The sequence below is a fragment of the Triplophysa dalaica genome, chromosome 16 (genome assembly GCF_015846415.1).
Source record: "Triplophysa dalaica isolate WHDGS20190420 chromosome 16, ASM1584641v1, whole genome shotgun sequence".
In the NCBI taxonomy this organism is placed as follows: Eukaryota; Metazoa; Chordata; class Actinopteri; order Cypriniformes; family Nemacheilidae; genus Triplophysa; species Triplophysa dalaica.
Window position 1 is genome coordinate 15,636,449 of NC_079557.1, and position 27,838 is coordinate 15,664,286.

Sequence of the window (27,838 nt, forward strand, 5' to 3'; positions counted from 1 at the left end):
TTGCTCTGTCATGAACACTAGTTAATAGTGATAGGTAAGGATTACGAATAATTTGTCCGATCTAACTAAAAATGTTGTCTACGTAGGCAGCTCACTATCATGTGAGCACACGGCCACAGAGGTCGCTACTGGAGCCAACTGAGCATGAGCAGTCGCCATTATTTGGGCTATAGATTAGCCTAGTGCTCCCAATCTAGGCTATCTGACTTCATACCAGAATAATTTAAATAAACCGAGCGATATTCGTCATAGCGACTGACGCTAAAGGTAAACGAGTAAGTATTGGTCCTGTATGACTGGTTAGCTGAAGTGATCGGCGCACAACTAAGAATGACAGAGCAAAGGAGTGGATATCAGCAGGTAACCGATCATTACAAAGCCTGTTGGTTTCTTGCTAACATCAGGTTGTTTTATTTACAGATGACTGGTTTTGCAGGAATGTATCGACTCGAATTGCTTTTAAAATAACGTATGTGGGTTTTGATTATGGTGTGTGTCAGCACAGAGGCTGTCAGATTCAGTTAGTTTAATTAGCTGGTTAGCATTCATCCGCTTACCTCAGCAGCGGCCTTCTTTCTCCGCGAACCGTAAACACACAAAACTGGAAAAACTGGTTGTTGTAAGTTAGATTTTTAATTGTATACTGATTTAAAAAAACGCATATATTCGTCATTACTATTATTTACGTCTGTCAAGTGTCAAAACATTAGGGTACTAGTCTGTAGAGAGGATCTTTGTCTAATTTCACAGTCGTGGTAGAATTGAAACTTCACAAAAACAGTAACGTAATCACCAAGGCCGATGCGCACTTGTTTTGTTGGTGAATAGCCTACTTCTCTAATTGTAAATGTTCGTTTTTATTATCAAAATCAGCGTAATTATTCAGACTTACTGGAAATGGCATTGTATTCACACTTATTTTCTTACTTTAGTTGAGTAATGAGGAAGAAGGGGAGGTTTTTCAACAAGCCACCGAGGCACCTCCACCTTACAGCAGCCTTGCAGCGAGTAACGCAGGTAACCGATTTTCACTCTCACCTGTCCGCGTATATATGAACACATTATTAGTCTAGAAAGCGGTATAAATATTTATAAAAAGTGTATAATTACTTTCTCGTAACTTTTTAGCTCTGACTTTCAGCTAAATTGTAGCTTTAGTAGATTACATTTTTTATTAAAAATGGGATGATGAAATGCTTGAGGTGTAATTTGACAGTGAACGACAACAATAGCAAAAGCTCATATTTCCTCTTATTAAAAAGGAGCAGTGTACTAGCATAACAAAAGAGGCACGAAATGGATGAAAATGGCACTTTTTTTCTAACCACAATACTCGGTTTATGCCTTTGTAGCTTTTTTTGAGTACAAAGAGGATGAAGGCTTCCCCAAACCCCCCTCATACAATGTTGCCACAACATTACCATCATACGACGAGGCTGAGAGGAACAAAGCTGAATCCACTGTTCCCTTGGTCACTGACAGGGTAAATCTGTAAACCATCTGGGATTATTCTTGGCTAATAGCATACTTAAGTGACGCCTTGTACTTTCGCTTCAGGATGAAGACTTTATCGGCAGAGATGGCTTTGACGATACAGACCAACTGCGGGTCGGAAACGATGGGATATTTATGCTGACATTTTTCAGTAAGTGTGAACAGTTCTCACACTGACATCTGTCCATTTAAACAGCTCATAAAACAAGTTGACAAAAGCAATTTTCTCGCCTGTCCTGTAATGTTTGCTATTAAAACAAAGTTAGGGTTGCTTGCCAGTTGTGGCCACTTTATGTTTACCAAGTCATTGTTTTGTTTTTAGTGGAATTCATTTTAATAGATCAAATCTCTACACGGTATGGTGTCATTTATTATAGATGGAATGATGGATGAATAATGAATGCATAATACACATGAAGACACAACACTGCAGCACATACAATATGTACAGTATGTTAATGGCTCTGTGTTCTTTACGTTCTCAGTGGCGTTCCTGTTTAACTGGATCGGCTTCTTCCTCTCCTTCTGTCTGACCACCTCTGCTGCTGGTCGCTATGGCGCGATATCTGGGTTTGGACTGTCCCTTGTCAAATGGGTTCTGATTGTCAGGGTAAGACCTGTGGTAAAGCTGCATTGTTTGACAGCGCTCACAATTTCTTTGTAGTGATGTTTAGAATGCTTGGAATATCCAGCATGGTTTAAAGTTTTTGTTATTTATTAATGTAAGATTTGTATACTTTGTGATTTAAACAGTTTTCCACCTACTTCCCTGGATATTTTGATGGGCAGTACTGGCTTTGGTGGGTTTTCCTGGTTGTAGGTGAGTGTTTATTTGGTCGAAGAAGTACAGTGTAAATAAACAATTTCAGTGTTTCATCTTTGCCTTAAGGAATGGGTAAAGGAATATATTTACACAGCATGAATTGTTATGTAAAATTCCTTTCAGGATTCCTACTGTTTTTCCGGGGGTTTGTGAACTACTCCAGAGTTCGCAATATGGCAGATCATTCTATGACTACGCTTCCTCGAACCCGAGTCCTTTTTATCTATTAGGTAAGTAATAAGTATTTATAACAGGTTATATGAATAAAGATTAGCTTCAAATTTAACAATAAGGGTTTTAATTTTCTAAATGTTTAAGAATATAATATATAGATATATAATTTTTTTTAATGAATGAAATAATTTCTGATTTTAAAATGACAAAATGTTTGTTTGTGAATAGATTTTTCCTCAGGATAATTGCAAAATGATCAATGCATTGAAAAAAAAGCAAGTCGCCTACAGCTCTCTGAATCTTCTGGACATAAATGACAGCATCTGCTTTCTACAGGCCTGCATCTCTCAGTTGTTTACATCATACATCTAATTACAATTGCGTTTTTACTCAAATATTTCAGTTCCTCCAACAACCTTCGGGGCTTCATACCAAGTGCAGTCATATGCATTCATTTTTAGTTCTTAAATTTGCACGTGTTTGGCATTTTAGGTTTCCGTAACCAGTGATGCAAATTTGGTTTGATGAAATTCCCAGTAACACACAGTTTCTTTCTGTGAATGTTTTCTTAATTTGTGGGAAAGCTGTAATTTTACTTTGTGAGTAAATCAAGTAACTGATCTTTCTTTTGTGGTTTAGAACAGAGTATGTATATAAGGTGTACAAGAAGAGAGCTGAATTAAACATTAGGAATGCATTTAAGCAAATTGATATTAACACAAAGCAACTGCTGGGTTCTTGTGACGATAAAATTATCAAAAATACTTAAACCTATTTCAAATAACTGTCATGAAGTGGACCAAAACTGTAGTTATTAAAAACAAGATGATTCTAGATTAATAACGTTTTTTTTTTTAAAGCTGATTCAGCATTCTAGCACATTGAAATATATTACGCGCTTAATCAATCAATGATCGGGTTTAATCTAGAACATTTTATATGCCAAATGTAGCAGTAGATGAATTATTGGTCTTTTTATTTTTATGGAAAAGTCCTGTCCATGCTTCATGTGTTTGTGATTTCTATGTTTTACACTTCGTTTAATAAATGTAACCTATATGGCAACACCAACCGATTGCTTTGTTGATTTGTCAGTATCTGATGTCTGAATGCATTGACATTGTTACACTGCCAAAAATGTAAAGAGATGAATCAAACAAACATTAATAAACAGGTAAGGTTATTTGCAACTATACAATTATTTGCTTTGGTCTCAAATGTCTGGTCTAACTAAAATGTTATAGCTGCATTAAAATGGTGTATACACCTGAAAATGTATGCTTGAATTGTAGATAGGTTTATTTGCAGTTTATATTCATAATTGTTCAACAGTCTTTACATAGCTCAACACAGGTAAATTCAGATTAAATGGTTATGATAATTTAGATAATAAAACTAGACATGTACATTCACAAGGCAGAATACTGACATCAAATACTGTATGTGTTGCTGGTGAAAAGAAATACAGTACAGGTAAAACTACACAATTTAAAATTATACATTGAAACTAAACTTTCTCTAAGCAAAATATTTAACTGTCACAGTAGTGCATTAAATAATTAGTATTTTGGTCAGTGCGTATTTAAATAAAGTATTGATCTGGCAACATTCAAGATTTAGTAGAATATTTACTGAAGTAATAATGTTGTACTCACCGGCCACTTTATTAGGTTTATTTGTTTTTTAACACCAGTATCTAATCAGTGCATTAAGGCACATGCACATTGTATACCATGTGTTGAATCCAAGCATCAGAATGGAGTTAAAGTGATAGTTCACCCAAAAATAAAAAGTCTGTCATCATTCACTCACCCTCTTGTCATTTCATACCTGTATGACTTTCTTTTGTTCACGGACCACAACAGAAGATATTTTTAAGAAGGTTAACTTTCCCGCATTCAATTTTGATAATTAATTGGGGTTACTGCTGTTCAGTTACCAACTTTCTTCAAAATATCTTTAGAAAGTCATACAGATTAGAAATGACACGAGGGTGAGTAAATAATGACACAATTTAAATTTGGGGGTAAACTATCACTTAAGGTGAATCTAAACATGGCATGGTTGTGGGAACAAGACAGGCTGGTTTAGTATTTCAGAAACTGCTGATTTACTGGTAGTTTTACATACAGCTGTCTCTAGGGTTTACAGAGAATGGTCCGATTCTGTAGTATTCTGTGACAAAAATGGCTTGATAATGGCAGAGGTCAGAGGAGAATGACCAGACTGGTTAAAGGTGATAGAAATGCACCACAGAGGACCTATCACCTGCTGCCTTGTCTGAAAAACTATGTCATGAAGAACTATTCTGAACGATTCTTCAATCTGAAAGCATAAGGGAATTAAAGGCTGTCCTAGCAAACTATACCTTATAAAGTGGCCGTTGTGTATATTATTTTTAGGAGATATCATATTAGTGTTAGTTTGGAGTTTAAGTTGGATGCATGTTGTCAGTTCACATTTGTTTACATTGGTTTAAGTAGCAGGTCATGGGCTTCAGTCCTGTACCTGGTCCGCTTGTCGAGGGAGGAAGAAAACTGCCTTTTGTCCGACGTGTGTTCTTGGGCCAAGTTTTGTTTTCCCATTCTTTTTAATTCCAACATACCAGTTTTCACCATGCGTGCGAGACTTATATGTATTGTAGTGGTTTTCCTCCATTCTCTCCAAAAAGTAACTTTCATCAGTTACGGATGTCTGTGAATACAAGACACAAGTAATGGATGTAAAACTAATACAGTGTACTTACAGTTTTTTAGACTTACTGAGCTATACAGCTTGCCATCTTCATTCATGGCGAGGTATTGTCCTGTCTCAGTTCCTTTAATAACGACCACTCCAGGACTTGTGGCTTTAACTCGCACTATACCTATAAAACCAAACGCACCAAGAAATCTTTGTTTACCTGTTTGTATATAAGGTGATTAACAGACATTATGTCACAGTTCTTATAAACTGTTATAAATTATTTTTTTATATAGAATTCTATTTCAAATACATACCAGCATATATGTACACAGGATAGTTTTACAATTAGCGTGTTTGTATACTCTAGTAAAAAAGCAATACATTTAAAATACATTTCTTTCATACTACGTATAGTATAGTTCAAATGTCTTAACATTTTTTTACTGACATATCACTTAAGACTTACTTATATAAAATTTTAAGTAAACTTTATTTGGAGTGCTACTTGTACACAACGGACATTTCTTAATATTAAGCCTAAATGTGTTTTAATGTCACCTTTGACAAGGATTGTATGATATTTAATCATATCAGTCTTTCAATACAAGATATTTAAAGTGTACCTGAAGTATCCTTGCACAATAGTTCCACTTTAGCACAATCAAATACACTGCAGTATATCTTAAGTTGTACTTTATCACTACTTCTGTTCAATTAAAGTCCATAAAGGTACAAATTAGTTGTTCAATTTAGCAGACTTGCATTAAGCGTAAATGGATTTGCAGCATACTTGGCATGAAATAAATGTATTTTAATATATGTATGTATCTCTCTCCCTCACTCTTGCGCGCTCCATATATTTAAATATGAAGAGATTGGTTCCTAAATGAGATAACAAAAAATCATGTTTTTATTGTGTTAATTATTTGTGTCTTTATGGCTAAATCAAAACCAACCAACTTCAGTTTGATTGATAGTAATTGGAACGACAGTAAAAAAACCTGATTTTTAAAAAGGTTTAAAGTGATCTTATTTTGGAACCAAACTCTTCATATATATATAACAATTGAGTAAATATAATTTGCTAGTGTAATACATTATAAATTCTATATAGTTTTTGTAAAACATACATGCAATTAATTTATTTGTATACTTCACTCGTTTTATGCATTTATGCAAAAGCAAAAAAAAAAATTATTGAAAAGCACAGTATATTCAAGTGTTATGTACAGTATACTTGTGTGCCCAGCACAGGCTACTGACTCCATAATAAGAAACATAATATCATATCCACCCAACTGCATCACTATTTTACCTCCACGTGTAAAAAACTTATACAATAAGGTTATTTGTGAAAATTTATCTGCACGTATAGGAAGCATATTTAACTTACTGTAGATATTTTCCTCTCGTGTCCCAGATGCTGTCCCGTCCTGCAGGATCTGAAGGTGATAGCCTCCATTCATACAGTACAAGCGCTTGAGCTCCGTGTAGTCGGGCAGCTCGAAAGTCTCTGGTGAAAATGCTGTAACATCGGCCTCTGACATACCGCCGTGCAGTCTGAAATCAACGATCTACTGTCTAACTTAAGCTCTATCTAAAAACAGATAAACGGTCGTATCACGACTCACTAAACCCAGCAAGCGAACTATCGAGACGGTTTTCGGAGACAGTTAGCTCGGGAACGCGCCTGATAGGCCCTGAAAGCGATCTAGCTAGTCAGCTTCTGTTTTGAAGCACAGCCAATATTGGATGACGCGAGTGTTTGTGTTCACTCACCCGAGACTTACTGCAGTCCGATGGGATGCGCACTTTTATAAATATGCCATTATAATGTTTAGGAAACATACAAAATCACAGTGCATAAAATGTATCGATTGTTTATTTTTTATGGCTTATTAAGAACTAAATTGTCATTTGATGTTGGGAGAAATGTTCTTATTTATGATGTTCTTTTTAAAATAGTAATAGTATGTCAGAGATAGTACCAAATAAAAACGGGTTAATCTTAAAGTTCCTCAGTAGTTTTGTCTCCATATAATGGAAGTCAATAGGGGACAATGTTGTTTGGTTGATTTTCTTCAAAATATCTTTTATTTTCTATTTTTTGCGGAAGAAAGTCATACAGGTTTAAATTGACATGAGGGTTGAATAAATGCTGAAAGATTTTTCATGTTGCTCGTTCTGTCCCTTGATTTATATGAACAATGCCACGATTGACATGTTTTGCTACTTTAGAATTACAATATTTTAATCTACAACCGATTTTAAACCCTTATGTAATAGTGGACTGTGAGCCATTTCGTCTTGATACCTTATTTGTAGAAAGTTTATTTTGTATCAGGTATTTAATACAGTTTGCCACCTCATGTTTTATTCTGTCCAATTTTTTATAATAAATGTACAAACATTTTAAAAACTGATAAGCATGTCTTTGCTTTTCTCTTTACAACAGCTGAGATTGTCTATGACAAAACAGCATATGTTCAAAGTGCTGATGATAAGAAAGCCTGAATAACTGCATTACAATTCCTCTCCAGCAAGATTAAAGCCACCCACATTCCCATTGACCTGAACTCTGACAACTGCATCTCATGACAGGCCACTGTTGACAGAATAGAATCTAAGAAATCATTTTATTAGACACATTACAAAAGTTCATGTAAATACATCTGTTTATTTGTATCATATATATCTGTAGGAACGGAAGAGCCAAGTGTGAAAAGTGCTGCTCAGATATTCATTAGAATTAGAGAGTAAATGTTGATGGCTATATCTGTACCACACAATGCGATGCTAAGCAGAATGAAGCAGAAGATTTTCTCTGACTTTTATTTACGTATTAAACAAAACATATTAGGCTTCCATAGAAGAAATCAAAAATATCTCTTTTTCTCGTCTTGAATATATATACCTTTTACAATGGTTAAGACGAGCACAGTTTCAGATTGTACAAATTGAAATCAATATACGTTTGGCACAGAAATAACAGATTGAGACGATACAGGTGAGTAAAAATTCCCAGAGTTAACCCTGCTTCTGCACCACAGTTTGACTGATTAAACTAAAATATCTTAAGCACAGGTTAGTCTGAACAAAATTGTCTGAACCTGAAAAAAAATCATGATTAAAAATCATGTACACTGCAATACAAGGAACTAGAGTTTGAGAGGTACTACAAATGCAATTGAAGTGGGCCTGAGTTGTGACATCACAAGATGTTTGGTGTAGCTCTGATTGTAAGTATTTTGTTTTCTTATGTTTCTTTTCATATAAGGAAGCCTGCAGCCTTGTTTTGGTTGTGTAATGTGGCATTACTATGCAAGCCAAGAAACAAAATACAACACAACAACAATGAAAATTTTGACAAATCATTCACATTGCATAATTCCTACATGAACGAAAAGGGGAGAATGAATAAAAAATGGCTTTTTTAAATGCAAACACACATATTTATGCTGAACAGACCTCAACCCAGCCTCTTTAAAGCATTTATATGGAGTAAAAGTGCTCAAATTGCATTTCTCCACTGAAGTCCAGAAGAACGTAAAAAGAATGCCACATCATCATCACACTCGTCTCCATGCCGTATCAATAAGTATCACTTTAGTTCACACTACAGACAACTCAGCTGCCAAAAATAAACATGGCCATTTTTTAAATCGCAAGTGCAGGTGGGTATATAAGTACAATCAACTATGAAAAAGTTGGATGGTGCAGACAGGTAAAGAAAACAGCTAAAACCGAAAAAAGTAAAAAAAAGGCACGAATTTTCCCTTTTTCTGTATATGTTAACAGTTATCAACACGACTTTTAAAACTGTAAAGATATGTTGCTATACAAAACGTAATTTATTTCCAAACTACGCTGAAGCTGTTTGTACTCTACATATTATTCAAATGATTATTTCAAACCATTATCAGTTCATGTTAAAAACTCAATAATCTGATTGACGTAAAAGTGAATATAGAATCTGCGCATACTGAACTGTAAGTGCTGTGCTGCTGCATCTGCTCCAAAAATAAAAGACGTGAACCACGTATATCTGGGATAATGTGTGACGGTCCACGGTTATATCATTTCAACAGTTTAGCCGTTTGTTAGCTTTTTAGTACTTTTAATTTACCCGTCTCTTCCTTTCACTCCACTTTGTTTCTCATCATTAATGGAGTTCTGTGCTGGGTTGCATACAGCCACCGATCCCACCCCCTCATGCGGTCCGTCCTGCCTCAGGTGCAGGGGATTTGGGGAAAGGGCGGGCATTTAAGGCATCGTGTCCTGCTTTGAGGAGCTTCACTTCTGGTGAAAGAGCAGCGGTTTGACGCTCCCGGCTTTGAATTTTGGTAACTGGTTGCTGATGATCTCCGCCAGCATTTCCGGAAACTCCACGCTCAGGGTTTTATTGACGAAAGTGTAGAAACAGAAGTTCAGGAGTCCACCCACCATCTGAAGAGAAGTATATAAATGTAAATATTACAATTAAATAAAAAAATAATGAAAGTCTTTGACATTCACAACGCATTAAATGATTCTCAACAAGAAACAATGGAGATGGATTTTACTTCTTTATTAGCTATTATAATATAATAATTTATGCAAGTAAAAAGTATGAGGTTCATTACGTCATGCATGGAGTCCAGTAGCTTAGTGAGCTGATAAAATCTCTGCCAGTTTTGGCTTGAATTCTCCTCTCTCTTCACGATAGCCTTGCCCAATTCCTTAATATAAGACATTCGTAGCTCGTCGAACACTGACTGGCTCTTCAATCCATCCTTCGGCACTGAGAAATCACAAAACAGTTTGGTGATCCCTGCTTAAGCTTAAAATGATATTGCTTTGTTTCGATACTTATTAGACACTTTTATTCCTTTTGTCTTAAAACTGAGTCTGAATAGAGTCATCTAGCGTTCACTTCTTAGGCCATCCGGAAGCTCACCTGTGCTCAGCAGCAGAAGAACTTTCATGCACAGGTACTCCTCATTCGACACTTGCAGCCTCACAAACTCATTCGAGATCTTCAGCATCTGTTCACACTGATCCATCATGTATGGCAACTTCATCCGTTCCCTGCACACACGTTTAGTTTTATTGTTATTTGCAGTACTTAAAACTCTGACTTTTATTTAAAGGTCACATTGGCAACAAAATTGTTGAAAGTAAAACCGATGGACGGTTAAATGAGACACATACTCATTAATCACAAGATCTGGTGCGAAGCAAAGCATGTTTCCATTACACTGCTGGTAAGATCTCCAGCCAAGCCCGAAGGACATGAGGAAGAGCCAGGAACATTGCAGGAGAGTCATCTGATCATCCAGGTGAAGGTTTCGGAAGCCTAGAAGTGAAGAACAATAGAGATTTCCAACAGCATGTTCTACGACATGTGGCAATAACACAATAGCTCATCTGATCACTTAATAACCTACAAGAAAATCAAATAATTTGACAAATATTAGCTCCTTATCAGCAATCATTCAATCTAGAGGAAAACAGAAATTATATGAAAAGTTAAATTTTGTACCTGGAAGGGCTTTGGCCCACTTGACTGCAGAGATAACTTGTCGGCCACCCAGTTTGTTAAGAGTGGTCATAAGGCGGGTGGAAGTGTCTGGTATGGTGCTGTCGTAGCCAGCATAGATGGTGTCAGGCTCAATGGCCTTCAGTAGAGACAACATGGTGGGCACCAGCTGAGGCATGGGTTTAGGCACCAGTGCCCGGGCCTCGGGCAGCGGAGGAAGATTTCGCTCGGGAATCGTCTGTTGTTGGATTAATCTGCCTCCGGCTACTTGCTGACGCTTCTTGGTCTTACGAGCTACAAATTAAGAAAGTTTAAAATAAGATGTTTAAGATTTCTTGAATTTGGAGTCACATTTGAGAGCAAGCCGGCACAATTATTTAAAAAATGCAACATCTTACCCTCCAGGTTCATGCCTGCCATGAGACATTTGCGGAAGCGACAGGCGGGACAGTTCTTCCGTCGGATTTTGTCGATGATGCAATCGTTGCGTCCGGCACACAGGTAATTGTGTTGTCCTGTGAGAATAAAGATCAATAGGAATCAGAAAAAACAGCACCACACGTGCTATCAAACACTAGTTTTGCCTGGATTTTTTTATTTATCTAGTTATCTGTTTATTATTGACTTTAATTGAACATGTTATTACATTAGCAACCCATTTTACTTCCTTAAAAGGATATTTCACCAGAAAAATAAAAAAAACAGTTTATCTCTGTTCAGTCCAAACACAAAAGAAGATACTTTGAGAAATGTACGTTTTTGTGTCCATACAATGGAAGTCAATTGGGGCCAATGTGGTTTGGTTAAAAAACAAAGAACATTCTTCAAAATATCTTCTTTTGTGTTCTACAGAAGAAAGTCATTCAGGAGGATGAGAAAATGATGCAAGAATTTTTCCTTTCTAGGTGAATCATCCCTAATAGTACATATTTCTTAATACGAAAAAATTATCAAGGAAGCTTGATTATAGTCATCAAGAGTTGAAAAGGTGGGCTTTTGGCTGGTAGATTAAATTTAGATGGCATTCGAAAAGTTATTTCGGGTAATATGAAGCAAATTAAATTGTCTATTATTTATTATAAAAATGTTATCTTTATTATTTAGATTTTCGAAATAATGTGCATAATACGACCAATAATGTTTACTAAGCTTGTCATTCAAGAGTAATGGACAGCAAGAAATCTTGTGGAGCTCAGTGGTGATTCTTCAGCTCCAAAAATATCACAACGCAAAAAGTTCTCATTTTCATTTCTCTACGGGAGGCATTCAAAAATATACACTAATTAGCAGTTATTTTAACATCACATTCAAGGATTCTGTCTGCATTACAGTCATTTTCTGAGAATCCCTTTTCAGGCAGGGACACATTTCAGCACTCAGATGAAAAAAGGCGTTTTCTGACAGACGAATGACTCACAGTACCAGTCATGAGAATTAAGGCAGTGAAATTCAGATCATGAGGGAAGCACTTGGTTCAGTAAACTCTACCTAACCAGGTAAAGTAAGGCAGAGGCGGACAGTGTCATGCTGTGTACAGCACACTGAAAAATATGATTATGTGCCTTGGTAGATTTTATGAAAAAAATCATTATTTCGTATTGAGACTACATAAATCATTTTTGTAGAAATAACTACCTTGCCAGTTGATCTGTAATTCATTATGGGTATTCATTATCAAGACTTGCTGTCATTTTTAGTGTTTTTCAGTAAAAAGAAAGACTTGTTCATGTTTTTTGTTGATTTATCTATGAGATTTAGGAGTGTTTTGGTCTTTTAGGTTGTTACCCTTGTTCAGTAGAGCGGTGCTTGTGCCTATTAGGAGGGAGGCACTATATTAGTCATGAAGTGTCATATTTAACTTATTGAGCAGTAATTGTGCTAATGCCAGTACAGAGACCACCAGTTTCTTCTTACTTGACCTTTTATGTTGTAAAAAATATATACCTTAATATGAAAGTACAGTTGTGTTCAAAATTATTCAACCCCCACTGACATTGATTGTTTTGGTCGGTTTGACATTGATTATGATCATTCAGTCATCCTGCTTACAATTAAATCAAAGAGGCACGTGTAGGTCAGACAAATATAACATAACATTTATAATGAAATAACCACAAATGTCTTTTCTGAGCTCACATCATTATCAGTTTTATTCAACCCCCAAGTGACATTCAATCTTAGTACTTAGTACAACATCCTTTTACAGTTATAACAGCTTTTAAACGTGAAGCATAGCTTGACACAAGTGTCTTGCAGCGATCTACGGGTATCTTCGCCCATTCATCATGGGCAAAAGCCTCCAGTTCAGTCACATACTTAGGCTTAGGCACTTCAACTGCTTTCTTTAAGTCCCACCAGAGGTTCTCAATCGGATTTAAGTCTGGTGACTGCGATGGCCACTTCAAAATGTTCCAGCCTTTAATCTGCAACCATGCTCTAGTGGACTTGGAGGTATGCTTGGGATCATTGTCCTGTTGAAAGGTCCAACGTCTTCCAAGCCTCAGGTTTGTGACGGACTGCATCACATTGTCATCCAATATCTCCTGGTACTGAAGAGAATTCATGGTACCTTGCACACGCTGAAGCTTCCCAGTACCTGCAGAAGCAAAACAGCCCTAAAGCATGATTGACCCCCCGCCATGCTTCACAGTAGGCAAGATGTTCTTTTCTTCATAGGCCTTGTTCTTCCTCCTCCAAACATAGCGTTGATCCATGGGCCACGGATCCATGGGTTCTAATTTTGTTTCATCAGTCCACAGAACACTATCCCAAAACTTCTGTGGTTTGTCCACATGACTTTTGGCATACTGCAGTCGACTCTTCTTAGTCTTTGGGGACAGCAAGGGGTGCGCCTGGGAGTTCTGGCATGGAGGCCTTCATTACGCAGGGTGCGCCGTATTGTCTGAGCAGAAACTTCAGTACCCACATCTGACAAATCTTTTCTCAGTTCCTCAGCAGTCACACGGGGACTTTTCTCCACTCTAAACTTCAGGTAGCGCACAGCAGTCGAAGTCAGCATCTTCTTTCTGCCACGACCAGGTAGCGTTTCAACAGTGCCCTTTGCCTTGAATTTGCGAATGATGCTTCCTATGGTGTCTCTTGGTATGTTTAACATCTTTGCAATCTTCTTATAGCCATTGCCCTTCCTGTGAAGAGTAATCACCTGTTCTCTTGTCTTCTGGACCATTCTCTTGACCTCACCATGTTTGTAACCACACCAGTAAATGTCTAGAAGGAGCTGAGTATCACAGTCATTTTAAAGCTGCCTAATTGGTGCTTATTAGGCTTTATTGCTGCTCCCTGATATCCACAGGTGTTTTCAATACCTGATTGAAAACACTTCATTGAACCTCTGTTCTTCAAAGTGGTAGTCTTTAAGGGGTTGAATAATTATGTCAATGAAGAATTCACAAAAGAAACATTTACTACTGTATTACAAAACTAATTGATGTCATTTTAGTTGCATATGGTTCTTTAAGAAGTCCTTGTAGGATTTCATTCTGAATACAATTACAAATGTACACTAAATTCCCTAAAACCATTTACAGCATTGGGGGTTGAATAATTTTGAACACAACTGTATATGAGAGTGAATGATCCGTGAAGTTTGAGTTAGACACATGTTTTTGTTTACGGTGTAATTTTTTGGTTTACTTTAAGTAACATTTACTTGATATTTTAACAAAAACTAAATGTATTTAATAAGTAGAATTTACTTTATTCGGGTTAGTATGTTATGCTTAAATTATAGCAGCAAATTTTACTTAAAACTGTTAATTTAGTTAATTCTACACTATTATTTTTTTAGTGCAGAAGCACACAGTAAATAAAAGCTGTACAGTGAGCTAATAAAACTCACCTTCCACTGCTCTCTTAAAAAAGACCTTGCAGCTTCCGCAGGTGAGGACACCATAATGGCAGCCTGAAGCTTCATCTGAACATACCAGACAGATTTTGTGTGTGGCAGCACCGGACTTTCCCACTGCTGCTGCAGTGCTATCTTCAGGTCTGAAACACACAGAACAGGTATGTGAGGGTTTATTGGGGTTCATAGTTCAACAGACATGTCTAAAAATCAACTTTTCATTTACAACATTTATCTCGTTTAACCAATTGATTTAGTATCAGTAATTTAGTAACTTCATAAGTAGTTTAATTCCACAGATTATCAAGGAACTCAAGACCGGCCACCAGGAGGCGACTGCACAATGTTTTTTTTGCACCGCCCCACCTCCACACTGGCTGCAAAAAGCCACAATCGCACCGCCTACACATGCATTACGCTTGAGAGAAAAAGAGAGACAGAGAAAGAGAGGAGGCCATAAGTGGGTACTGTATTATACTGTATAACGGAGTAAATAAACAATGGCTTGCATGCAAATGCATCAAGTGGAGCAGAGCAGAAAGGAAGAACGAACAGTTGCACATCCTCTTTAGACAACACCAACCAAACAGATTAGATCTGCTATTCAAACGGTCACTTAGTGGGCAACAGTGTGGCTTAATCATCAAACATAACCGTAATAAATAACAGCTGGAGTATGAATGCCATTTGTCTGTCAGTGGGTAACCAGACAAAATAAGCGTGCACAGAAAATTATACATGCTATGACTTCATGTGCACATCATGTTAACAGCAGGCTCAAACGGGAAGCTCTACAGAGTTCTGCTGAAGTACACTACCTGACATAATGAGTGGATAACTGTATAAAACGTCACGTGTGTTGGAAATAAATAAGTGCAAGAAGAATGCTGTAAATAACAGCCTCATAACTAAAACTTGGTTTGACTGTTCTCTGGAACGCACTTTATTGCTATTTTAAAAGAACATAATCAGTTTATCAACATATAAACTGGAGTCATAAAGAACTATAATCCAAACGACGAGTGCATACATGCTTGCTGTAAAATTTAATGGTATAAAATTATGCCTGTCAATCTGTCCTCTACTATGTATGTTTCAAAAACAATCTGTCCTCTTCTACGTTGTTTCCAGTACCATTTTAGTATCAGCACAACCAGAGCGATAAACATACTGTTAATTATATTTGCATACAAACTTTTTAAGCCGGATGTAGTACGATCTCAGGTTGTTCAGAGAATAAGATAATTTTTATTTAAAGGGAAAAGTTACCCAAAACTTATTTTGGTTTCAATTAAGTAAAATATTTATTTAATATTAATCAAAACATTAACCCACTGGAGTTGTTTGGGGTCCTTGTTTTTGGATGGATGGATCAAGTGACAGATATTTTTATGCTTTTGTGTTTAACTGAACGAATTTAACTTTTGGGAAAGTATTCTTAAAGAAAAACTTAACAGCCCATATTCCTATAGAGAAGCATGTTCTTTGATCACAATGCAATGTTCAAGTCCTTGTTACCATGGAAACATGCTAAAAGAGTTCAAACATGTCTGCCCACCCCACTAAAGCATTGTAGGTGACATCATCGAGTCAGTCTCCCTACACTCAAACAACCTACATATTGTATGTAATTTTACTGAAAGTACTGTATATATTTCATTTACTACATAGTTATTATATTTAACATATATCTATATATATCTATATCTATATCTATATATATATATATATATATATATATATATATATATATATATATATATATATAAAATAAATATAAATTAAATATACATTATAGGTTTTGCCATTAACGTAAAAGCTCATTTTGGAATGAGTAAAAAGATGGTAATTCTTCAATTAAATTTGTATAGCGCTTTTCACAGTTTTCAATGTTGCAAAGCAGCTTTACATACATCATACAATTTTTTTAAATAAAAATGAATACCTGGGGAAATGTTAAAGGGTATTTACGGTACTAAAATACATGGTATTATTGCAATGTATTGTTATTATTTTTCTCTATGCAACGTACACTGATGTCAGTGTCGGTAAGTACAGACTGTCTGTTGTATTTTATTTTTACAATACATATTTCATTCATTTAATATCAAATGTTGTGCATTCGTCTTGGAGCTGGTTGGTTGGGTTAATGGCTTGGAAGCTTTTATGGAGGAATTAAAAAAAAATCATATGGAGCAACTGAATCGGAAAAAAATATTTCCAAGGTTGCTGAAGTGGGTGGTCAGTGGTGCACTATAAAAGCGAAGCTACGTTACACTGCGGTGGAAAAAATTTATTAAACAGAAAACAACAACCTGTTTTTAAAGTGACTGGAAAAAGCTTTTGATAGAAAAATGATGAGATACCTATAATCTAATTTATAATCTGACTAAAATCATACTTTCTTGATTTCTGTTTACTAAATAATCAGAAATTGACAACCAAAAAACACACATAACTTCTCTCACATTACATAACCATCTGATAGTGATGTATCGATCTCTAATCTCACCGGCTTTATCCTACTATCTCACCAAAAAAAAAGCCTTTTAAACACCCTAATGAAGGCTAAAAATTTTACAATGCATTTTTTAGGGACTATTGTGGAAAGTCAATGCAAAAACAGCACTAATAAAAGGAAATGGCTCTTGCCCTGCAGAGAATCTCATGAAAACAGAAAGAGGAAGCTAAGAATGCCATCGCTGCTTCTGACATTCTTTTTAAAGGCCTCGAATACATTTTAGATAAGTTACATGCTTTCATGAATCAGACTGCCCAGACAAACATTTTGCATTTGAAAGACTTTAATTTAAACACATCTAACAGACTAAATTTTTGTTCCGTGAAAACCGAAACACAAAAAAAATATTTCTTTCCATGTAGGTCACATGTACTCTGCAACCAGTTTATCCACATTGGTTTGCCCAATCAGAAACACCGTTACATTATCTGCATTCTTTAATGGAAACACGCAATCATTCAAACAACTTGAAGAACATTTTAAAAAGGATGAGCAAATACGCATCTCAACTGTACAAACTCAAGAGAAATAAATAAGTAAATCAGACCTTGAAGCTCAAAAATCAAATAAATGACCACATTCAAAGCCATTTAATGTTGATATATATATATACCGCTTATATATTCATACCTGTCTCAACACACAATATTTACATGTTAATAAGTTGGAAACCATAAGAAAGAAAAATCACGCTTTAGTTCTCTTTAACACCTCAGGGAGAACTTACAAACGTTTTACAGTGGTATTAGACTGACAACACCAAAATCATGGTAAAATTTAACTTCTAAATACGTTTTAAATAGGTTACGGTTACGGACTTGATTATGAAGGGGACGTTCCAGTTTGGTTGTGTCGAACCACTGGTTTACAGGATAGTAAACGTAGGATTGCTCTGCACAGCCCAGCTGTGATGCAGAAGGGAAAGTAGGTGTTAAAGGCAGTGTTTCAGGCCTGTATGCAAAAGCACTTTTAACACAGACGTGATTTACATCCATTATCCACTTCTGCTGGCTGTCAAGATTTTTGCACTAAAGAAACCGAACTGTGAAAGTGAGACATTGAGTAAGCAAAAAAAAGAGCGAGATAAGAAGCGAGCGATAATGAGAAGAAAATAAAACAGATAGAGGCTGCCCTCTTTAATGACTGTAGTTAGACTTGGGTTGGCTGCCGTGTCAAATAACTGCGATGCGTAACCCCAGTCTGACATTCCTAATACAGAGATGCTGAAAAAAGATTCCTGGTGTTGAAAACCCAAAGTCAAAAAACCTTTTCTATTTTTCAATTTAGTATGTGTTCTTTTTTAGTAATTGGCAACTATAATTAAGCAATAGGTTTAGATATAAAAAGTTTGAATAAAAAATAATGGAATACTAATGTGAGTGAGGTAGAGTTGTCAAGATACTGGAATTTCTAACTTCGATTCAATAACTAAAAAAATATTGATATTCGATACCACTGTCGATACCACAGGGAAAAAACTGCCATAAGAATAAGGCCCTACATTTTTTACTTTTATTTAAAGTGAGTAGACATGAGGTATATATTTACATTATTTACTAATTGTTAATCTACTGTAAATTTTACTAATACATTTACTTTTTAAAATCAAAGTTGTATTTATAAGTACTATTAATGGAACAGAGATTAGATTAATAAAAAGATTAAAAAGTTGAATAAATACTTGAACAGATGTATTGCCCGTTCATTGCTCATTAATGTTAATGCCCTACATTTATGTGACTGAAAAAAAATATTTGGCTTTTATTCACATATAATCATTGATCAGCATACATATAGACTGAAAAACGCAAACTTTAAACGCAAGAACTGTTGCAGAGACTCGCACTGGCCATCTTTCTAACTTTAACAACGTTTAACCGCATCGAATGAGACGAGTGGATGAAATCATTCATTCACATAAAGACAGAAACGCGTGCATTAAACATGAGTTGCGGAGACTCTGTACTGGCCAACTTTCTAACATAAACATCGTTTAAGCAGGGTGAATGAATCGAGTGAATGAAATCATTGAACAGTTCACATACATAGAGCGCTATGGTAAACATGAGAAACGTAAACGAGCGTGCACTAGGCGCCAGATGTGTTATTTTGACTCTGCACTGACTATCTTTTCTAACATTAACGCTTTTTAACTGCCGCAAACGAGTCAAGTATGTGAGAGGAGGCGGGGTTCTGTTCTCACTGCGTTCGCGTGATGTGTGTGTCAAATCACTGTCGGAAAAAGAGAGAGTGCGGGAACGTGCATCTGGTATAGATTAGGGATGAGTCACGAATTTCGAATATTCGATTAGTTTATTTAATTATAGAATTTCGAATAGTGTGTGCGATCTTTAAAAATCGCATGTATTCATGCGTAACGCGTTCATGTAACCAAAGGGTGGCGCTGCCAATAACGACGCACCTAAATCCTTAATGCTGTCAAGAGACAGTAGAGGAAAACATTTTCTCACAAGAATTGTTAACGAAGTTACGCACACTGTAGACCGCGTGGCATAACGGAAACGGTAAATTGAGACGATGTCAAAAATTTGTTCTGTGTGGGGGTCCTTTAATAAAATTAATGAGAATAAAGTGCAGTGCAAACTCTGCAATGCAAAGCTGGCTTATCATGGATCAACAACTACGATGCACAGTCATTTGAGGGCGAAGAACCCAGCAGGTCCATCCACAGGCAAGCAATCAGTTGCTAGTTTTATGGTCAGACCAACCAATTTGGATGCCAGACGGGCGGAGCAAATAACGACTCACTAGGAAGATGATCGCTAATGACATGCTTCCAAACGGCTTTGTCAAAGGATAGGGTTTTAAAAATCTTATGGAGTTTGTTCTGCTCGAGTTTACTGTTCATCTAGAAAAACGATCACTGCCAGACAGGAGAAACTTTTTCATGACAATAGAAATGGAAGCCTTCTGAGCTATTAATTCATGAAATCGCTCCGAACTGTTAATTAATGCCGTCATTTGGTTAATATGTTTTAACGCGTTTTAAATCTGGTCTAAAATCTTTATGGCTTTATTAAATTTTCCTTGATCAATCACACTCCTGTTTTTTAATTGGTATAAATGTGCATGCTCATATTGAACAGGGAAATGTCCTAGCATTATGAGCGGTTCATGCTGATCGACGTACTGTTAATAAGTGCCGTCATTCTGTTGTTAATATATTAATCTTTCAGCACATTATTTTAGCTTGATGTAAGATTGCCTATTCCATAATACATAAAGCAGTGTGCAATTGCTTTATTGCAAAAGCAATGTTCTCTCTCCGTTTGTGTGTGTGTAATACTGTAAATGCGTCCATGTGGGGGAGGGGTGCGAATTTCGAATAGTTCTCATCGATCTTCGAATATTATTTTTGCTTTAAATGCCCATCCCTAGTATAGATACATTGGACATGCGTATTGGAACCGGTTCAGATTTTTCAGTATTGATACATATCGAAATATCGATATTTTTGTCAACACTAGAGTGAGGTCTCCATTAAAGTTCTTAAGGGTGGTTTCACTTTAGCACTTTTGGTGCGCTACGGGTTCGATTAACGTCATAGTTTGGTTCCTTCGGATGATGTCACAATGTCTTCCGAACCCGGGTGCGCACCTTCGAACTGTGCCTGAGTCCGCGCCAGAGCAGATCTACTGGAGGGGCATCGGGTCATTGGCGGGGGGGTACTGCTGTTTGAGAAATATTTTGACGCAGTGGCGACATCATAGTCCAACACAGCAGAAATGCTACAATTTCTTTTATTATTATTCACGCATTTCGTTTATTCTTGTTGTTGTTAATTTCCATATCATATCACTTAGCCAAGGCTATGTGGTAGCCCTATGCACAGTTTACTCAGTCACACACAGCGGAGGGCTGTCGTGGAGGCTAAACGCAAATAAATGTAGTTTACAGTGCTGTAACAGTTTGCTCCGGTCCATTTCTCACAATGATGACCCGACAAAGTTATTACGAAGCACGTTGTTTAATCTCGTCAGCGAAAGCTCCATCCATCACTATACTATTTGACAATCACTTGAACTCCCGGTAGTTTTCACGAATTTATAAAGAAAACAACAAAACCTCTAAAGCAGATTACTCTCCTTTCTCCGTCTGCGAATTTTCTCTGACACACGTGAATACCCTCGCCCGCACTACTTTTCCCATCATTCAGTAAGGCCATGAAAGGGGGACATCTAAACTCTGGAATTGCATGGCTATGTATTTCTGCTATATTAGCAGACCAGATAGGTTTGTTTGCAGAGATTAAGTGACCAACCAACTGCTATTATAACGTGGAGAAAAAAACTGTGCATTTTTACTGAAACAAACTATACAACCTCAATTTACTACATTGCAAATAAGAAAACTATAAGCTGTGGCGATACAGAAAATAAAAACAAAAGCCAGTTGGCATTTCATGTCCATTTTATATTCTCTGACAGGTTGTGTAAATGGGTAATGTGGTCTTCACCATCACCCTTTACTGCAAGCATCTGGTCAATGAAGTTGAAATGAGCTTTGTTTTTGCACTGTAGTAATATCTGCTTTCCTTCAGTGTTTTACGGAGTATAATTAATCCTTTTAATAACCGCAAAAATCTGTCCTAATTATACAATTATTACTATGTTTCCAGAATACTGTGGCAGAATCCATGCATTTAGAAGATAGACTCTTGGGGCTACATTTTTTTCCTTTTTCAAGAAAACCTATATTTTTAAATGTCCCAAATGTCTTCATTGTGGGACTGGTTATGCAGAGTTAAAAATATTCAGTGGGTGTGTGCCGGAGGGCGGAGAGAGAAAGACCAGGGAGAGAAGGAGAAAACAAGCTACGTATTCACAGCTGCCTGCAAGAACCGTCCATCTTGAGTCATATTAGGCCAAGAATGATTTCAGCAAAGCTTTCAGGAAGAATGTGTGACTCAGTGTAAATCGGAGGGTTTGGCTCAATTAGAGGCTTCATTCACAGCCGTATTGAAGAAGAACACAAAACAAAATATGAAATGGGCGTGAACCGATTCCATGTTTGCGTGAAAAACAAGTGCCGCCAGCCGCGCCACCGACCTGGTGGCAACGTTGTTTGTCATGCAGCTTGCCCACAAGAGAGCAAGAGAGAGAGTGATCAAGAGACACAGCCCCTGTCTAAGCTCGCTGCAAGCCGCTAAATTTCACACAGGTTAGGATGAACTTGTAAACAAACCATACTCCCACTCACAACCTGCAGACCACAAAAGCCTGATAATTGAGCCCACATGTAAATTGAAAATGAATTTTGTATTTGGTTTCACCATCTGCTCCTGCTCTCTGTGACCGGACTGCTAACTGATCTGTTTTTCTACCCAAATCTCCTGGGGAACACAAAAGAAGATATTTAAAGAAGTGGTTTTGTGTCCAATGTCCATATAATGGAAGTAAATAGGGTTCAATGTTGTTTGGTTTCCCGCATTTTTCAAAAAATCTTCTTCTGTGTTTTGGAGAAGAAGGAAAGTCATACAGGTTTGGAATGACATGATGATGAGAAAATGATGACAGAATTAAAAAATTTTGGTGAACTATTCCTTTAAGTTTACTTCCACGTGTTCTTTTTTTATACTATAAAAAATGTTGGGTTGGGTCAGAAATGGACAAAGCCAACCTGTGCTGAGTTGTTCTAACCTATTGTTGGGTCAAATATAAATCTTGGCTTTGCCTATTTTTTACCCAATTATTGGTTTAAATAACCCAAAATTTTTGACTATTCCCTTACCAAATCACTACAAAAATAGTTTTAGACTGCATCTAGGCCTAGCGATTGGTTAACATTTCCCAGTTGGTTAACACTAACCAGCTTGCACAGCCTAGATGACATCCAAAAGTTATTTTTGGAGGAGCGTGTTAATACATATTTATAAAGGATCACAAAGACAAACCTTTTTTAATAACGCGTTCAGATGAATCATAGCTGAGTCAATAACAACAAGAACGTGGATTGAAAAAGTAATCTTTTTATTTTATGGTGACTTAAAGATTTCATACTGTCATCAGCTTTCTTTTATCAGTTCACTGATAAACAAAATGAGAGGGGAAAGGACAATGGCACTGCGTCTGAATCAACACCTCAACACCTTGTTACAGAATACACTTGTCGTGTTTATTTTAAGCATCTAGAAAAAGTTTTACCAGGTGGGTGTATCGCTAATGGCGCGTTCACATGGAAAAAATAGCAGGGACTTCCTTAAACCCTGTGTGCTCGCGGTGTCCTTAACAATCAATCAAAATGCTGCGGGCTGTTTTTGAGCAGGTTTGAGGTGAACTGCAGAACCCTATCATACGGCTATGTGTGTCGGTTATATAACTGCCTCATTAGAGCTGGCATCCTCAGACTCTTATCGGTTGTAAGACACAGTAAACATTAAAAAGAATTGTGTATTGACTAAAGATGCCTGGATGAAGATTAAATGGCACGGGATTTTGTGCTAATAGTGGCCAACATATTTACACTGTAGTTTTCCACTGTCACGTAATTCACAGTTGCGATTTCAAACAAGAGCGGCGAGATAGCAGGGAAACATGATCGAACATGAAACTGTAAAAGAAAATGTGCGTGGTATTGTGTGAATGTTCTGGGAAGACTTTGTGTTGTTTAGCTGACTTTTCAGCAGCTTTAAGTCCCTGTGAACCAGAAGTTCCGATCATTTTTTCTTCTGTATTCTTACACAAAAGGAATTTCAAAGGAAAAAAATTAGTGGGGTGTGGCTTACATTTTTCCTTGCAAATTGATTGGATGTGTAAAAATGCGTTGCATTTTGAAATGGCCTTGCCCATGGAGAGTGAGTGTAAACAAAATCTATGGTGCAAAATTCTTAATAATTATATATATATATGTTCATCAAATCTTTAAAACAATGACATGATCCATGACAATCTTGGTGGTCTTCACCATGGCTTACCTGGCATAAGTGGTTGTGGAAAAACTTTCACTGGCCCTTGGTTGTAATCCACTTGCATTTCCAAAGTCCTGACCCCTGTTCCATCCGCCTTCAGATGAGGTCAGGGGGGTGTACACATTGATGATAGGCTTCTGCTCTCTCTGCTGATTGACAGCACTGGAGGAAGAGCCTGTTCCAAAAAGGAAGCTCTGTCCACTTGAAGTTGTTACGCCGCAAATGGAAATAGGCGTGCTATGGCGACTTGCCTGACAGTAGTTTGTCCCAATGGAGTTCTCCTGTTTAATGACCCCCGGAGTACACAGTTGGATTATGGAGTCCTTTTCCACCTTCACGGTGAACGTGCTGGTGGCGTTGACCGTGTTGGCCCCTGAAATGGCCGGGCCGTTGACTGTGCTGTTTGTAGAAGCCACAGGCTTCAAGTCCCTCTCTGAACTTGTCGGCAGGTCTAACAGAGCATCCTCACCGATGGTGGAGAGGAAAGCATCATCTCCCACGTAGAAATCAGAGGGCGAGCCTTCTAACTCAAAATCCTGCAGAAGGTCCAATGTGTTGTCACTAAAGAGCTTATGATTACCAAGATCAACGTCCTTCCCAATGGGCCCGAAAGAATCTTGGTCAAGGTCCATGTCGCTCTTATCCATGGGAGAAAAGTCCTCTGATTTTAAAGGAAAGAGATTGGGATCCACTCCACCAATCAGTGAGTCCATTGAAAGAGAGGTGCTGTTGAGGTCTGCGATGCTGGCCTCCAGACCTGAGAAGTTGTCTCCCAGAGTGAATGAGCCTAAAGGCTGGTGTTGCTGGGACCTCTGGTCTCTCCCATTCATTTTGAACTCTGAATCCTCCGCAAAGAAACCTAGTGTGGAGGATAGAGAGGAGGTGTGTTCCTCCAGAGTTGGAGAACTGCTCACGCCATTAGGAAGGTCCCCAGAAACAGGCTGCATCAGTGGACTGGCCTGAGGAACCACAGAGGCGGGGGCCACAGACATGGCACTTTGTATTCCGCTGTTACCGTAACCAAAAGTATTCAAACGCTCATCTCTCTTGGAGCCGTTCCTTAGACCTCCTTGATCCATTTTGCATTACTGTGGAAAAGCACAGAAAACAGCATTACTTCAACTGTTTTTCTTCAACAGCATACAACTTCAGCATTACTGAAGAATGTATTTATTTACTGTACGTAACAGTTTTGTTACAAAACTCTAAGTGTTACTAGAAGAGACATTTATATTCCCTATTAAGATTTAAGTACAACTGTTATTAGTGAAATCATGGTTCTTAACGATTCTCTGTAAAAATATTTACTGCACCGTTTTCCACCTACGGTTCGGAAAGTGCTTGGACCATGGCTCATCTTAAATCTGACGATTTATTTATAATATGTTTTTTTCAAAATTATAATGTGTAAAACAGACAGTAATATGACCAGTCATTTATGCTGTCATCATCCGGGTGTTGTGAGCACGCGAGTGCATGTGAGATCTGAACAGCACGTGTTGCTGTTTAAAGTAAACTCATTCAAGCCTTGCCAATTTGAACATTTACGTGCAAGATGATGGACAAGAAAACTTGCTTGTTCGCCGTTAAAGGATCCGAAGCACACAAGTGAAGCTGAGTCTGAGACAAATATTGAGTGGTCTTTGAAGTCTTGGGGCTCACAAATTCACACACAAACTAGGTCAACATGCCCCTCTTGTCGATTATTGTAACAAACTTAGTAGTGAACGGACGAAACAGATTAAAAACAACGCATCTGTACAGTATCAGGGTTCTGGGTCTGTTGCATTCCTCTTAAAGCAACAGCAGCATATTCCTACTGTCGGTTAAAAGTCAAGGAAATCAATCACTGCTTGTGACTCAACAGCTTCTGTAACTTAAATTATAATTCATCTTCATGTAATTTGTACATATGTAAAGTTATGTTATATTTGATTACTGTGATCCATTCATATAACTAATATACAGTATCTTGTTTTAGTTACTGCTTTGCTCTATTGTTTTATTGGTGCTGTTACTTGTAAGCTTGATTATTTGTTCTTATTTTTATTTGTCAGTAGTCCTTTTTCCCAGAACATGTCACATACCGAACGGAACAGAAATCGTGACCCTAAACCCGTGACACAAACCGAACCGTGCGTAATTCGAACCGTTACACCCTATGACAAGATTTTGATGGACAGACATGTTGACAGAAAATAATACGAGGCAAATGCAGAAAGATTGCAGTAGTGGATTGCATACGTCACGTTTTTTTTTCTGTGCACATTTAAATTTCAAAAACTTTAGATAAACTCAATTGTAAAAAACACTATAATAACAAAATTGTGATTGGTAATGTATACGTTGACTACTAATCTTGCTTATATTTCTTAATAATTACCGTACTTCATTTCGTAGCGCCATGAATACGAATTTGTGTTACACGCACAATGTATCGAAAACAAAAACGAAAAGTGAAAATGTGTCTACAAAATATTTCTTAACAACTGTAGCCTACACACACAAATCTGTCTAAAATCTAGCAGAGTGACTTCTACTGATCTCGCGCTGTTGCCCTGTGTAAAGTCGCGCGCTCGCAGAAGCAGGCTGGACGTGGATCAGTGTGACACGCAATGAGGCCTACTCACTCCCCGTGCTAATCCACACAAGACATATGAACAATCATCTTTACAGTTTACACTGAACCCTTAAACAACGCAGAGTTCCCCGTAACAGTCTGAAGCTAAAAACTGCAATGACAGCATGCACGATTAAATGCCACGGCCACGAGTGACGAAACATACGACATTATCTGATCAAATTGTTGTATTTACGTTCTCCGACCCTATAGTTGTATTCACGTGCACAGCTTTAACAAAATGAGTGTAGAGGTCGTAAAATACGTACCGTTGTATATTTACGTTCCTGTTGTGATTCGTTGCTTCATTTGACATTGTTTTGTTGAGGTTCTGCTAACGTTAGCGATTAGCAACAACATGAAATCCTTCACCGTAGACACAAGTCTGAGGTCGCTTTAGAAATGAAGGAAAAATCGCAAGATGCGTGAAAAATATCGCACACTGGATGCGTCCAGCGTTTTAGTACGAATTCATTTAACCATATGGAGAATCCAGGCAATTTGCTTGCATTCGGCCATGAGAAAAGAGGCGTGCCATAAAATCCGAAACCATAAAAACATTCAAAATGGAGATTACAGTAGAGAGATCCACGGTTCCCATGTTTACAATATGCAGTGCAGCCTGTTGGCAGTACAGAGTTATTACACCTCGTCTCGTGTTACTTCAGTGGGTGTCAGTGTTGTGGGTCCGAGTAACCTTCAAAACGACACAACAACAGCCTTTTTTGTTACTCTGTTTCTGTCTCTGTATTTTCCCTTACTCTTACTTCCTTACACCACTATAAAACTGTGCATTTACTACATTGCTAAGCATCGATGAATAAGCTTATTAAATTGTTAGAAATTCAAACAATGATTCATATTTCATTAATTTTTATGTTTTCATTTCACTTTAAAATCCACAAGGTAAACAATCTATCAATCATTAAATAATAACTATTCTATAAAGTCTTGCTACTTTTGTCTCAGGTAGCTAAATTTAGCATGTGAATTACTTTTGTAGGCCTGCTGGGGTGGCAGGTCCTGAACACACCTAACACTGTGAGATCTATTGTTGCGTAACTTTGTATTCAATATTACCAGACATTTCTTTTGTTAGGCTATTTGATGTTGTTTTTTTGCACTGTGCATTGTTATTTCACAACAGAAATTCCCTTTGTACCCTGAGCAATAGCATGAAACAAATATGTAGAAAAATACTGTAACATAA

General features: G+C 37.2%; 3 protein-coding genes across 3 annotated transcripts; 1 reads left to right on the forward strand and 2 right to left on the reverse strand.

Moving 5' to 3' along the window:
• Positions 1–119: 119 nt before the first annotated feature.
• On the forward strand, positions 120–3,562 carry ndfip1 (Nedd4 family interacting protein 1). The gene is made up of 8 exons (XM_056770170.1): positions 120–360; positions 933–1,017; positions 1,353–1,483; positions 1,558–1,645; positions 1,980–2,104; positions 2,248–2,314; positions 2,441–2,547; positions 2,720–3,562. The coding sequence occupies exons 1-7, from the start codon at positions 331–333 to the stop codon at positions 2,545–2,547; spliced, it is 633 nt and encodes a 210-aa protein (XP_056626148.1). The 5' UTR covers positions 120–330; the 3' UTR covers positions 2,720–3,562.
• Positions 3,563–4,726: 1,164 nt separating this feature from the next.
• On the reverse strand, positions 4,727–7,151 carry fgf1a (fibroblast growth factor 1a). Its single transcript, XM_056769841.1, has 3 exons — positions 6,570–7,151; positions 5,254–5,357; positions 4,727–5,185 (listed from the first exon to the last, which is right to left on the reverse strand). The coding sequence occupies exons 1-3, from the start codon at positions 6,721–6,723 to the stop codon at positions 4,988–4,990; spliced, it is 456 nt and encodes a 151-aa protein (XP_056625819.1). The 5' UTR covers positions 6,724–7,151; the 3' UTR covers positions 4,727–4,987.
• Positions 7,152–7,982: 831 nt separating this feature from the next.
• nr3c1 (nuclear receptor subfamily 3, group C, member 1 (glucocorticoid receptor)) lies at positions 7,983–27,210 on the reverse strand. Its single transcript, XM_056769332.1, has 9 exons — positions 26,898–27,210; positions 24,015–25,096; positions 14,554–14,702; positions 11,093–11,209; positions 10,698–10,988; positions 10,367–10,511; positions 10,113–10,243; positions 9,799–9,956; positions 7,983–9,622 (listed from the first exon to the last, which is right to left on the reverse strand). Exons 2-9 carry the CDS (start codon positions 25,085–25,087, stop codon positions 9,470–9,472), a joined length of 2,217 nt encoding a protein of 738 aa, XP_056625310.1. The 5' UTR covers positions 25,088–25,096; positions 26,898–27,210; the 3' UTR covers positions 7,983–9,469.
• Positions 27,211–27,838: the final 628 nt, after the last annotated feature.